The sequence below is a fragment of the Mytilus californianus genome, unplaced genomic scaffold (assembly GCF_021869535.1).
Source record: "Mytilus californianus isolate M0D057914Y unplaced genomic scaffold, xbMytCali1.0.p SCAF_9, whole genome shotgun sequence".
NCBI classification, from domain to species: Eukaryota; Metazoa; Mollusca; class Bivalvia; order Mytilida; family Mytilidae; genus Mytilus; species Mytilus californianus.
Window position 1 is genome coordinate 20,719,512 of NW_026262745.1, and position 14,181 is coordinate 20,733,692.

Sequence of the window (14,181 nt, forward strand, 5' to 3'; positions counted from 1 at the left end):
TCAGTCATCTGTATGGTCAGATGTTTTATCCAGGAAAAATAAATAAAATACTGCAATTGTATCAAATGACTTCATATTAATTGTCATATCACTTTTTAATGAAGGGCTTGAACAGGAAAATCGTTTTCAACAAGGAAAATGACTTTCATGTTTTTTCTTTCAATTAGTCTATTTTTTTAAAGTTTTGATATCATTTTCTTTTGAGCGCTGACAATTATCCGTGGTCATTTAATATTAACTAGTTCCCGGATTCTTCAATTGTTTTTTTTTTATTCTTGTGATCATAGTGTTTGTTTTACATCTTATGATTAATCACATGCTTTAAATGATATATATATATATATATATATATTTATATATATAAATCCAAATCTTTATTTTTATTCTATGACTGATATTTACATTGATACCATACATTTGTCTGAAGAGTAAAAATGTTCCTGCTAGTTGCTGGTTTACTTGTGGCATCAACATACATGCATACAGTTGAAGCATGTTGTTGCATGCCAGAGAAATTTGAACTGCACGAATATGTGGAAGATATCTTTACTTGGCCATCAGCAAGCATACAAACGGTATTGTAATATTATCAATATATAAATACATTTTAATTTTTTATTTGCAAGACGATTTAAAAAATATATGAAATTAAAGCTAAATACAACCGTGCAATAAAACATATTTAGCCTGGTCCAAGGACGCAGTTATCGTCCTTTGGTTTTCGTTGTCTACGAATATATTCCCTAGTGTGAACAGTGTATAACTTGCATTTTTTTTTTATACACTTTCCCAATTTATTTCTTGATATTTTATGCATGAAATATTAAGTAAGGGGATGAAATTACATGTTAAAAAAATTTGGGTGCTGAATCTTTATGTTAAGTAGTGATTTGGTCCAGTTAAAAAAGGTCAAAAATTAGAATGTCTGAAGCTGTCAAACTGAAATTTAGCCCCCCTTAACACAGAATTGTCAATATTTTGAGTTAGAGCTGGTAGAAGTTTCTATAATTTTGATATTATTTGTATCAATAGTAGTACACTACACTGTAAAAATCTTTTTGAGATAGAGCAGGTGCGATTTTTTTAATTTGAATTTATTGTCTAAAAGAAATGCACTACGAAATAACTGTGTTCTCGGGCCTAAGAGATGAATTCCGTAAATGTCGATTTTGTACTTTGGCAACTGTACTGAATGGTTTGCTGGTTTCAATTTGTCAAACTCAATAAAAGTAAAGGATTTACATCTTTGTTTGACAGAAGTTCTGTTAAAATGTCCAATTTTGGCATTATAAGGCTAAAATAAGCATTTTAAAGCAGTTTCCATTTTATGCCTAAGAGCCATGCTGACTTTCTATCTGACAGCTTTTTATGTTCCTGATATTTGTGTTTCTATGCTTAAATCAAATTTAATTAACCATTTGTGAACTCTGAATCTAGAGAAAAGTAGATTATCACAGGAAAAATGTGCAGAATATTTGTATTTATGTCCCTGGTTAAACGGCCTGTTTGATGTATGTGAAATGTGAAGAGCTTTGTACATACAGTCTGTAGTCCATCACAAATATTTCACTAAGTCTGTAAAAAAAAAATCAACAATGATCAGTACACCCTATTCATTTCATATGCTACCATAATTTTCTTCTTTAGGATAGTAAGTGGTTCAAATATATGCCAATTGAGACTAAAACTACATGCAAGTTTTCCATTGAAAAGTAAAAAAACTGGTCATCAGACCATACTGTCTGCAAAAAAAAGTTGAATTCAAGAGTCCTTTTGCAATTAGACTTCTTGTATCATGAAATTTTAGCATAGAAATGAGCAAAAAGTAACAAATTTCTATTTCTTATAGCCTCTGTGTGCATTTTTATATGTAAATATGGGCTACGGCCTAAATTGACTCTAAATAATTCTCAGTCTCACTTGGCCTAAGACCATACTATTCTCATGTGGTATGCTTTTTGTAACTTTTCTTTACATTTAAAGTACATTTAATATATATGAAAGAATAATGTATGGTTAAAAAACTTCAAAAACTTCAAATTGGTTGAAAAAAATGCATGTTTATGTAAGGTTTCCCTTAATTCGAAAATCTCTATTTTCAGGCACAGGCTCATATAAATTTGACTTTTTAATAGCTGTAACAAATCTGATAAATCAAATGAGTGTTCCGTTGCTTTTAATACTTATTATATTATATTCAAGAGTATTTGAAGAGCACATTTTTGCAATATTTAAATTTTTTAGGCCAAAATCTTGACAGTTGAAAATATTTGATTTAAACGTCAAAAATAAACATCCAAATTTCAATATTAAAATGGCCCTAGTTTCTATAATATATATCTTATGGCCATGAAACTTGGCCAACTATCTTATAATTTCCAAAGCTTAGGTCATGCAAAGTTTTATTAAAATTGGTCTAGTCTTTCTATCCTATTAGGTCCAAGGACACAGTTATCGTCCTTTGGTTTTCGTTGTCTACGAATATAGTCCCTAGTGTGAACAGTGTATAACTTGCATTTTTTTTTTATACACTTTCCCAATTTATTTTTTGATATTTTATGCATGAAATATTAAGTAAGGGGATGAAATTACGTGTTAAAAAAATTTGAGTGCTGAATCTTTATGTTAAGTAGTGATTTGGTCCAGTTAAAAAAGGTCAAAAATTAGAATGTCTGAAGCTGTCAAACTGAATTTTAGCACCCCTTAACACAGAATTGTCAATATTTTGAGTTAGAGCTGGTAGAAGTTTCTATAATTTTGATATTATTTGTATCAATAGTAGTACACTACACTGTAAAAATCTTTTTGAGATAGAGCAGGTGCGATTTTTTTAATTTGAATTTATTGTCTAAAAGAAATGCACTACGAAATAACTGTGTTCTCGGGCCGCCTGAAGACAACAAACCTAGTTTTTTAAAATTACAATAATATGATTTCCGTAAAATAGATATCTTTGGAGTTAACATTTTCATACTCATGTAGTCATGTCATGTTACTTGTATTTACAAGTAAGATGCTGAGTTTCATTTCTCAAACACGTATAAATTAAGAAAAGTTACACGTGATAAATGTATTGCATCCAAAGCGCTTTTCTGAATAAAAGTTCACCAGGAACACTGAAAACCATAGAATTAAACCCAACGATGTATAAATAAATTAGCTTTATATATACATATATATGTGTGTGTGTCATGGATGGATAACCATATCCTTTGTTTTTCTATTATATGATCAAAATTGGCCTTTAAAAGAATAGTCAAAACCATTATAGACCAACGTCTCCTGAGGGCATGAAAACTATGTAAGGTTTGATTAGCCTGAAGGAATTATGACTGTGGAAATCAATGTAAGGTTAACTTTCCCTGTGGGAGTTAAAACAATCTAAGATGAATTGCCCGAGGGAGCTTAACATTAGTTTTCTTCTTAAAAATAATTACAAAACACATATTTTTTTTCTTTAACTTTTGATATATTTTGAAGAAATAATGTAACGGGTGACAGAAGTGAAAACTATTACAAACAGCATATACATTTCTTTTTCAGGGCTATGCAAATATATCTTTCGACTTGGAAGTGAAAAAATCTGTATTTTTCTTCTATGACGTGAAACTAAATGGAAAAGACGTACCCACACCAACATATCTATTTGATCATTCTTCGGTAAGTACAACAAATATCGTGTATACTAGTATTTAACTGTATTAAATACAGGGCATGTTCTTAACATGACATTATGTTGATGACACTTCAATTGTAGTAAAGTATACCAAAAAATGATAGAGATAAAATAGAAGAAATATAGTGTTCACCTCATTATGTGCAAATGATTTGAATTTTTATCAATACTGTTTGCTTTATGCATTACAACTTGAATCTATTGAAATCCGTTCGAGGACTCACTCATTACGGTATATTACAAAGTATTGGTTTTGGCTACATGCTAGCTAGACGAGGATGTATAATGCTTTACATTGTGAGTACGCTTCCGCTGTACCAAATAATAGTTCTAATGATTGATTGACCGATGATTAGTCTATGCTTCAACTCACTAGAGACATATTGTGATGGTCTTAGATCTTAAGACACAATTATTGTCGTGCGGAGAATGTATGCACAGCAGAAGACGCGTTCCCTTTCTACGAACCTGATATTTCGAATTACTATGATTCTATCTCTTTTTTTTTTAAATATTTCAAAAGGATTTTCGGATTCAAAACATATATTGCCTCGATCTTGTTTAATGAGTATTCGCACTGTCAAAGTTTTAATGTCAATGTAATCTTTCTTTCTTGTGAAATTGTGCTGATGTTTTGTTCAATTAATCGAGATACACTCAGATATTCTCCTCGTTTTTTTTTTTTAGTTTTCCACTCCTTCCATACAAGTAATTCCAAACTAATGTGTAGTAGAAACATATTTCCCAGTTCTTAATAATTATAATTATACAATTTATTTTAAGAAACTGTAACTGTCAGCGTCCTATACTATATAATGTTTGTATGTTTTAGGGATTTTTGTACGTATATGATATCCGGTCTAAATATTGTAAAAAGATACCTATTGGGAGAATGAACCCTGTATGCGTACCAGGTAATTAGCATTTAAAAGATTTAGTTCGTACCGAATAAAACAAAAGCGTAAAATCTATATAAGTATCAGAAAATGATCTTAGAAATACCGACTTACATTGGTCAAGAAAAATAGTGCGACAGTATACATACTCTTATTATTTGTCAACTCTGTGGAGCTATAAATACAGTACCATAGAATGAACTCGTAAAATAAACTATTAGAATATCTGAATTGTACTAAGGCCTTTTTCACATTTATAAACATATACTTTTATTACAATGATGTATTTTAAAATTCTTTATAAAAACATGCTACCTTTTAAATCAGTTTATAAAAAGGTTCATTAACTTAAAGACACTATATCTACTTTGTTGATAATCTAAAAACTCTAAAGACAAAAAATAAGCATCTTTGAAATTTTTATTCCAAATTCAGATATATATTGATGATGTTTTGTCACTCAATAACCCATATTTTTAATGAGTGCTTTTATCTCATTTGTTATGTAAATAAGATGTTAAGTTAATGTAGAATTGTGCATTTTGTAATTTTTAAATATTGATCTCAGCATTTTTGTTAAGTACTAAGTATTTAAAGGGTAATTATTATCGTCTTAAACATCAAAATTGGATAAAAAATGGTATCAAATTGCTTAAGCGCAACAATGAATTTGAAAACATTTTGACCTTCATCTTTAAACTTCTGATGTTTTCTTTCTTGCAGCATATAAGTCTACATACACCACACACCTCGGCGCAGCGAAAGATATGCTATCTGTTAAGACATATCAGTCCACATCTGGAAATCAAACAACTAGTACGATAGTAACGAAAGAGAAATGTTATCTCATCAGCTCCGAACTCAATGGTAAGATTACTCTTTTTTTTAAATGATGCTTGTAAATGTGTGATACCAAATTTAATGCACAACTCAATAGTTTCGTAAACAATCAAATACCATTTCTTGTGAAATATATGTATTTCTTTTAATAAATACATGAAGAAAAATAGAATAAAAAATGCGCATATGATCCTTTAATTGGTCTTTTGAACTTTTTTTATTCGAGCGTCATTGATGAGTCTTTTATAGACTAAAAGCACGTCTGACAAATATAATTTATTTTCAAGTCTGGTTTCTATGATTAGTTTATTTAAATCAACGTCTATATTTTAAACGTTGTCTGAAATAAACAAAAATAATGTTTTCGTCATTTACAAGTCTGATATTAATACAAATGTATACACGTTGCTTGAATATACAAAAACAAATCCAAGAAAGTTTTCTAGTTTTAATGATTAGGCAATTTCTCTATCAATATAACATGTATTCTAATACACCTTTAACTACAGTAATTACTTTATTACAGACTCGGAGTATCCAACAAGCTTGAGAACACATTTTTACGGTACGACATTAGGGATAAAGGATCCGTCGGTCTTCAAAATCCCCGCTATTTGTAAGAAGATCTTTTGGAATACACAGGTAATTTTTTGCTGAAGAGACTAAAAATAGTACTTGATAAATTTGCTGAAAAAATATTGAATACGGGATTAGCTATATGACCAAAATTGACATAAAAAACTTAAAAAAAGACAAATGCTGAAAAAATTGGAGGCTATAGAACGAACAAACTGTCATGTTTAAATATTACACACACCGCTGGTGGGTACACCACCAAGAGTACTTTGGCTCTAGATTGACCCAATCATTCGGATGTCATAATATTTACAGCTTATACATGACATGCCATGGGTCAGCTAAATTCTACTTGCTCTAAACAATTAACCACATTGAATGTACAAACATACGTGATTGACTGATAGTGATAATATCACAAAAAAAAAAAAAAAAATGAACCTGAAAACGTTATTGTTAGAGAGAAAAAAATAAAAACGAAAAAGAGTCTGAATTTTCAGTAAAAGACGTATATCGGCTTAACTGTCTAGCATTTACCAATTGTTTTCGCAGTCACCTGGCAACTCATCTTTTTAAATGGAGTTCTGCCGCATTCATTTTATTTTGCCTTTTAACTTTTTTTCGATTCCAGCGTCACAGATGAGTCTTTTGTAAACGAAACGCACGTCTGCCGTACACAATTATAAGCCTGGTATCTTTGATGAGTTGTTTTTACAAAAGAATCTCAAAAAATATAACTTTGATTCTATCGATCATGATGCATCTGTGTCAGGTCCCTCCTTCAAGGCATAGCTTTTGTTCTTATTTTTTTCTGTTAAATATGCTATGCACAGATGTAGTTCGTCTGTCTGATCAGTTTTGATTCTCCTATATATATCCTTTTCATTTCAACATCTAAGAGTTTTGGTTAGCTTTTAGCATAGTTCACAAGAATTATCCGTGAATTTAGGTTAATGCTTTATTTAATGAGTCAAAGTTATAAGGAAAACTTTAGTATATAGTTAATTTGTAATTATGTAATATCACTTCAAATTTATTTCAATATTCTAATTGCAGGAAATACCACAGGTTCACGGTCGTGGATTTCGTCCATTCTACTTATAGAAAAAAACGAAACGTTTAGAGACGGTACAGATTGGGTGTCAAAAAATGATAAAGAAAATTGTTAAAATTCATCTTTCAATTATAAAGTGTAGTAGCATTGTGCATCTATTTTACTATATGATTTTATATTTTCTCTGCCGAGTTTCCAATGAATTAAATATTTCTATCTTTGTCCCTATCAAATTTGTTTCAATCAAATTGCATAAAATTTCATACCATTTTCAACGTCGTCTTGTTAGCAATATTTTAAACGTTCACAGCGAATGACTAAATACAGGTACATGTATGCATCACAGAAATGCCTTTTTAAATTATTTTGAAACCAAACGTTAACGCATAGGATAGAACAAGTATTTTATGAAAGGCATCTGCGCTTTGATCTTTTAAATCATTTCAATAGATTTTCAAAACATATTTTATTAATTTATTTATTGCCTCCTTGTTACTTTGATTTATATTAATACTGTGTTTCTGCTTGCTTTAAATGTTGTGTCTAACTGACTAAGTATGTTATAATAAACGCATTTTTAAACAAACCTTATGTTATTCCCTGTTCGATTAAAAGCCATTAAAAGAAATGATGTATATAATTTCTTAATCTACAGAAATAATATGTTGTTACCACTGAAAGAAATACAGGAGGCAGAACAAAACCACAAAACCTTGAAGGGAGAGCAGTAAATAAAATACCTGATACATACATTTGTAGATGAAATTATATTGAAAACTGGGATATGTATAATACTCATTACTTTACACCATAGAAATAAAAATATATATCTTATGCAAATTATTGATAACTTAAAATATTTAAGACATTAACAAAAGTTACGGTTTACTAAATGCATTCATAGTTTGGGGGTATAACATCCTTTAGTGGTGATGTTGTGTATATATCTCGTCAATTACCTAAATGCATGTACACTTAATTGCCTCTTTAATCAACTTATTCTTTATAATAAAACAATCCTAGCTATAAAGTTTAATACATAATTAAACATTTATTGCTTTCCGGTTATTAACACTTATTATGGTTCACATCCTGCTGATACATGTAATTTTGCATTACACATTGTCATGCTTTCTCAGATGACTATGAAAACAAGTTGAAATTGGGCTTTGACGTAGCTGTCATCACTGCGAGTTCTCTGAGATCGGTATTTTGTGTCATATGTTATGATAACTGCCAATCTAATGAATGAACCACTATTAATTGAATTTCACTTCCGGTAGCATGGAGATTGCATGAAGTGGTGTTTTTTCTACTCTCCGCCTTTTTATTGAAAAACTAGTTATTAAGTCTATATGAGTTATGAGTTATGAGTAGGTCATAACATAGAAATAATAGATGATCCAGAAACAACTCTGTATGTTTTAAGGACATATATCTGATAAAGAAGACTTTAATTGCTACAAATTTTTTTTTAAAAAGAGCATAAGAGTACCCGAAATCAATTCCCCGTGTAAACAGAAGACAGAGTCAGAATCGAGAGTAGATGGTCAATTTTGCGTATTATACTGATACGGCTGATAACCATAGACACCAGGGAGCACAAAAGGTATGAGACATTGAAGAAACTGTATGAATCAAAATCTGTGTCCGAATGCTTTGCAAGTTTGCACCTTAAATTAGTGGGGGATGTAAAATTCTAAAAAAACAGAGATCAAGGTACTAAGGGACAATGTAGAAAACCTTGATTCTCATGCTAAACTCATGGATGATAGTATAGAAGACATGCACAACACACTAAACCCTGATATTGAGAAAAAAATCACAGCAGAAGAAAAGGAACGTTTGAAGCTGGAGTACTGGGGCCAAAAATGGGGACTTGGTGATAAGTGGTGTGGGCGGAACCCCCTTGGCCGAGATGGCGAAAGTGACTGATTTACTTGTCAGGATTTTCTTTGAAAAAACTTTAGAGATACCTATTAAAGGAGCGCATCGAAAAAATGCTGTTCCAGGCCGTGCATACTAGGAAAAGAGGGAGAGCAAGATCATTGTGCGCTTCAACAGTCTAATAGATCGAGACGAAGTTCTGGCCGCTGGGATGCAATTAAAACGTGGAAGTGGTTATAGTGTCGTGCCAGATGTGCCGCCGTCTGTTGAACACTACGCTTGAAGTTCAATCTTTTAAATGAAAGACGTGCAGTGCCTTCATCCGAACAGAGGAAAGTCCATCTAGTTTACATTAAAGAGTATCCGTTCGTGTTGCTGAAAAAGAAGGGATCATCATGGACTTTTTAGCAGACCTTCATGTATAACTAACTTTACTGAATTAACTTGACAAAAAATGTATCAAACAAAACTCATTAGAAATTTATAGTAACATTATTGTTGTATGATATAATTACACTATTTTTTTTTGCCTTGGGTTTTTAAAACTGTCTCTGAATTGCTTTCTATTTTGTATGTCCTCGTTTCTCCAAACATGTCTAATTTGCATATTAGATAGCTCAGGTAAGCATGCGCAAATTTCACCGGATGTTTTGACTTAAGCTGTTCAGATAAAAACACGGATAACAATTTTAAATCACTTTAAGCTAAAGAAACACAGAATATGTGTCTTTTGAGAGTATTTAGGTAAAAGGTTTTCCAAATATGCACCCTTTCTGAACTCGTCTAGATGTCAATAGTTTTTATAAGTTTTGAACGCGGTCACTGGCGGTCTTGAAGCACACATGTCATGAGATAGTTCCTTATTACTTTTCCTTTTTTTGTGGCTTAAGAGCTCCACATGTAAGTAACATGTCACTATCGGTCTTCAGTAACTTTATTATCCTGAAATTGTATAACCATGAATCGGGAGAAATTTGGTGGTTTTTGTTTGAACGGTAGGAAAATAGAATTTTTATGTCACTTTCATTTCTCTCTGCTTAATTATTTGTACTTTATTTGTTTATATTGCTCTGAATAGGTTTATTGACTGTGTAATTTTAGTACATATATCTTACTCAACTGTAAGTGATATGGAATATGGGTAGTTTGAAAATTGGATGCATAAATTGTAGAGGCCTGTCTTCTGATAAAATAAAACTAGAGGCTCTAAAGAGCCTGTGTCGCTCACCTTGGTCTATATGCATATTCAACAAAGGACACTCTCCAACATTGTAGACGAGAATAGAATAAATGACAAAAATCTTAGTTTTTTTTTTTATCTTATATTGCTGATCTATATCTTATTTAGCTTTTGCTCCAAACACAAAAGAGAGGGTATAAATAAAATTCATAATTTAAGAGCAATAACTCCTATAAAGAGTAACAGTCTACTAATTATATCGGCAAAATTTGACTTGTTAGTAGGTCTTGTCTTGCTTTTCATTTTTGATTATTTAAGTTTCTATCTATCTATTATAATTTTTATCATGTAGGGCAAAACGCAAAAAAATGGTAAAAATCGTCCAATAAGGAGTCGTCGGAAATTTCCGCCATTTGTCTTAATTGTAGATCTTATCTTTTGTTTATTTAAGTTTCTTTCTATCTATTATAAGTTTTAAGTTTTAAGATATAAGACAAAAACGCAAAAAAAAAATTGTACAAATCGTCATCAAAGGACAATAACTCTAATAAGGAGTCAAATGACGATTTCAACCATAAGACTTATTTGAAGAACTTGTCCTTCTGATCATAGTTTTCAAGATAATAGGCAAAAATGAAAAAAAAGTGGTAAAATTTGTCATTTAAGGGCAATAACTCCTACAGGAAATCGTCTGACAGTTTTGACGTATATAGACAATTGGTAGAGCTCAACTTTTTGAACAATTTTACACTTTTCAGATTTCCTCTATTTATAACTGTTATCAGAATAATAGACAAAACTTGCATTTTATGTTCTATTTTTAGCAACGTCGTCCATCTTTACTGGCAGGCGGGGTCGTCGGACACATTTTTCAAACTAAATACCCTAATGATGATTGTGGCCAAGTTTGATTCTATTTGGGCGAGTAGTTTCAGAGGAGAAGATTTTTGTAAAAGAGTACAAAAATTTACGAAACACTGTTAAAAGTTGACTATAAAGGGCAATAACTCCTCAAGGGGTCAATTAACTTATTTGTAAATCTTACTTTGCTGAACATTATTGCTGTTTACAGTTTATCTCTATCTATAATAATATTCAAGATAATAACCAAAAACTGCGAAATTTTCTTAAAATTACCAATTCAGAGGCAGCAACCCAACAACGGGTTGTCTGATTTGTCTGAAAATTTCAGGGCAGATATATCTTGCCCTGATGAACAATTTTACCCTATGTCAGATTTGCTCTTATTGCAGTCATTTCTATAAAATTTTAAGTGAATTTGTACATCAGACTGGTATCTGCATACATACAACTATTGCAAAAATGGCTTTGTTTTAACACGTCTAGTTCATATATTAGCTAAATTATGTCAGATATATGGTAAGAGATGATACTGTTGTGACAAAAAATCTAAACTGACCATTTGAAGCAGAAATTGTGAACTTTCATTGACAAATAGGCATACAGTAAGATGTGGACTGGAGACAGAGGTAGGATTGGATACTTTATATAATCTTGAATGTTGGAATGATTGACTGCTAAACATTACATTTACAGTATTCTGAAATGCTTTCAATTTGTTATCAGAACAGTTTTAAACAGGTTCTAGGCATTTCATGTCAGAAAACATGCAAATAGGGTAAGCTGGCAATAATTAAAGTCTTGTTTTCAAATTCTTTAAAAAACTGAAACAGGGGAGGGGTATAAAATGTACAGTAAAAGAAAACTTAGAGTATATGCAGTGATTTCTTTAAGGCTATAATTCTGATAAATAAGTATTAATGTGAAAAAAAGTGTTTTTATAGAGTTTTCTATTTGAATAAATGTCTGTATAGGTTGGACTTTGTAAATTCAGCTGTTTCTCAAACCACGCCTCCTTTGGGGAGATATAGAATATTCATAGCTAATTAATTTTGTTTACATACTGGTTCCCAGTTATGATCTCTATGTTTCATCTCATAGAGACATAACTTGGGAATGTTACCAGTAAATGTTACCAGTACATATGCATATTGTTTATATTGAAATCTGTGGTACTCCTACAGTTAAGGTAGGGGTAGTTAAGAAATTTACTGTTAGCTTAAACTCTTAGAAGTTCGGGGCATATAAACGTTGAAAACATGCCGCACAGCCCTATATTTTGACCTTTGAAAAAAATAGTAGTGCATATGAACTTTCCATTCTAGGATATGATTTTTTTCAAAACTTCATAGTAAAAGTGGTACAGTTTTTGCCGTAAAAGGAGTTCCTATTGGAAATTGCATTGTCAATATTTACAGAAATGCAACCTAAGGGGACAAAATTAAAAGAAATATAGTTATCTCAAATTATGAGGATGGCGGTGTAAAAATGCCACATATAGAATCCTTTATAAATCATTTAAGCTGTCCTGGGTAAAAACATTGAGACCCTTCAAATTATTCCACATGGAGGGTGTTATTGGCAGATCATCTTGAAATGAATGGTGGAGAAAATATTTGGTATTTATCAAAATAATAAATCAATAAAATTAAAAATGAATTTAACCTTTTTTTGCAAAATGTAATTTCATCATGGGCCTCACTGTTTGAACCTCTGTCAACAGACCCAAGTGACATCTTGTCTCAACCTTTTTTCTAAATGATAATATTATGATTGAAGGGAGAACAGCTTTTTATAATAGTTGGATAAAGAAAAATATTTTTTCATAAATGATCTTATAAAGGAAAATGGAGAATTTTACAATTTTGAGAAATTTATTAGAAACTACAATATAGAAACAACTTTCCTAGGGTTCATACTGACTAATTTATGCACGTCCCCAGGAATGCAAAAATGTTATTCATTCACAAGTCGTTTTCAAAATAAATACAGTCTGTCAAAAAATTGTAACCGCCATAAAAACAATAGATAAAAGTATCAACACATTTCTATATATTTTTTTTAGATAAAATAAAGGAAACCCCATCTCATATACAAGAGAAATTAGAAACAAAACTGGGAATCGATATCGTGGCCTTTTAATGAAGTTTCATTTTTATTCTTCCTTTACTTATAACCGAGGATCCCACATTAGGGCATTTCAATATAGATTACTCCATAGAATTCTAGAAAAAAATACTTCACTTATGAAATGTAAATATAGTGAAACAGAATTGTGCACTTTTTGTACAGAAACAAAAGAAACATATATACATCTCTCCTTGGAATGTAGATATGTTCGAACGTTCTGGCTAAATTTTTTCCAAAAAGTGGAAGAGGTATGTAAAATAAGTTTTCACCCAACTTTATCAAGTATAATCTTGGGTGTTAAATATCATGTATTCAAAGATATCCTTAATACATGTATTCTGATATTGAAGAGATATGTTTACTTAATGTCGAGTTAAATTTACAGTTCCATCTGTCACTGAAGCAATTGAATGGCTTAGATATTATTATAGGATTGACATGGTCTCTATGAGTTTGTGCTCAACCAATAAAGCAATAAATATTAAAGAAAAATGGTCAAATATTGATAATATTATTAACGGAAATAGAGCTTAAAAGAAGATGTATTCTTTACTGTATTATTGACTTAGTATTCTATATAACAATTATGGTTAACCATATATTTATGAGTTATTGGAAACGTTATTTTTTTACATCTTGATTAGTAGATGAGACTTGAGAATGATATGAGAATAAAAATATATGTTACTAAAACAATAATTGAAGTTTACAGTTTTATGTGATGTGATGTAAGTTAGGAGAGGGTCGAGCCCTCACAAACATGTTATACCCCGTTACGTTCTTTATATGTCTATCCAAAGCTAGTAACAAACCTGTACTCAAGTAGTTGGCTATACTTGGGACAGAAAATCCTTAGTAATTCGGAGTTTTGTAAACAGTAAAGTTATAATTCTGACCATTTCAATAATGATTCATGTCAACATATAAATTTTACAAAGACTATCACATATCTGTCATCACCACTTCATTATCCAAATGACAAAACACTTCAAGGTATAATTAAGAAAAGACAACATCTGACATGAAAAAGGTAGAGGATTAATTGGCAAGGTAAAACGCTGTTTCTGTAAAATATCAACCC

General features: G+C 30.9%; 1 protein-coding gene across 1 annotated transcript; it reads left to right on the forward strand.

The window, feature by feature from the left end:
• Window positions 1-391: 391 nt before the first annotated feature.
• Window positions 392-7,128, forward strand: LOC127714518 (uncharacterized). Its single transcript, XM_052220603.1, has 6 exons — window positions 392-575; window positions 3,544-3,660; window positions 4,509-4,590; window positions 5,296-5,439; window positions 5,939-6,054; window positions 7,045-7,128. Exons 1-6 carry the CDS (start codon window positions 435-437, stop codon window positions 7,090-7,092), a joined length of 648 nt encoding a protein of 215 aa, XP_052076563.1. The 5' UTR covers window positions 392-434; the 3' UTR covers window positions 7,093-7,128.
• The last annotated feature ends 7,053 nt before the right edge of the window (window positions 7,129-14,181 follow it).

Bases quoted from the DNA above. Each gene is read 5' to 3' on its own strand.
- LOC127714518 (XM_052220603.1), top strand. From the start codon at position 435: ATGTTCCTGCTAGTTGCTGGTTTACTTGTGGCATCAACATACATGCAT. The intron at 3,661-4,508 runs GTAAGTACAACA...TGTATGTTTTAG, and splicing joins ATCTATTTGATCATTCTTCG to GGATTTTTGTACGTATATGA. The intron at 4,591-5,295 runs GTAATTAGCATT...TCTTTCTTGCAG, and splicing joins GAACCCTGTATGCGTACCAG to CATATAAGTCTACATACACC.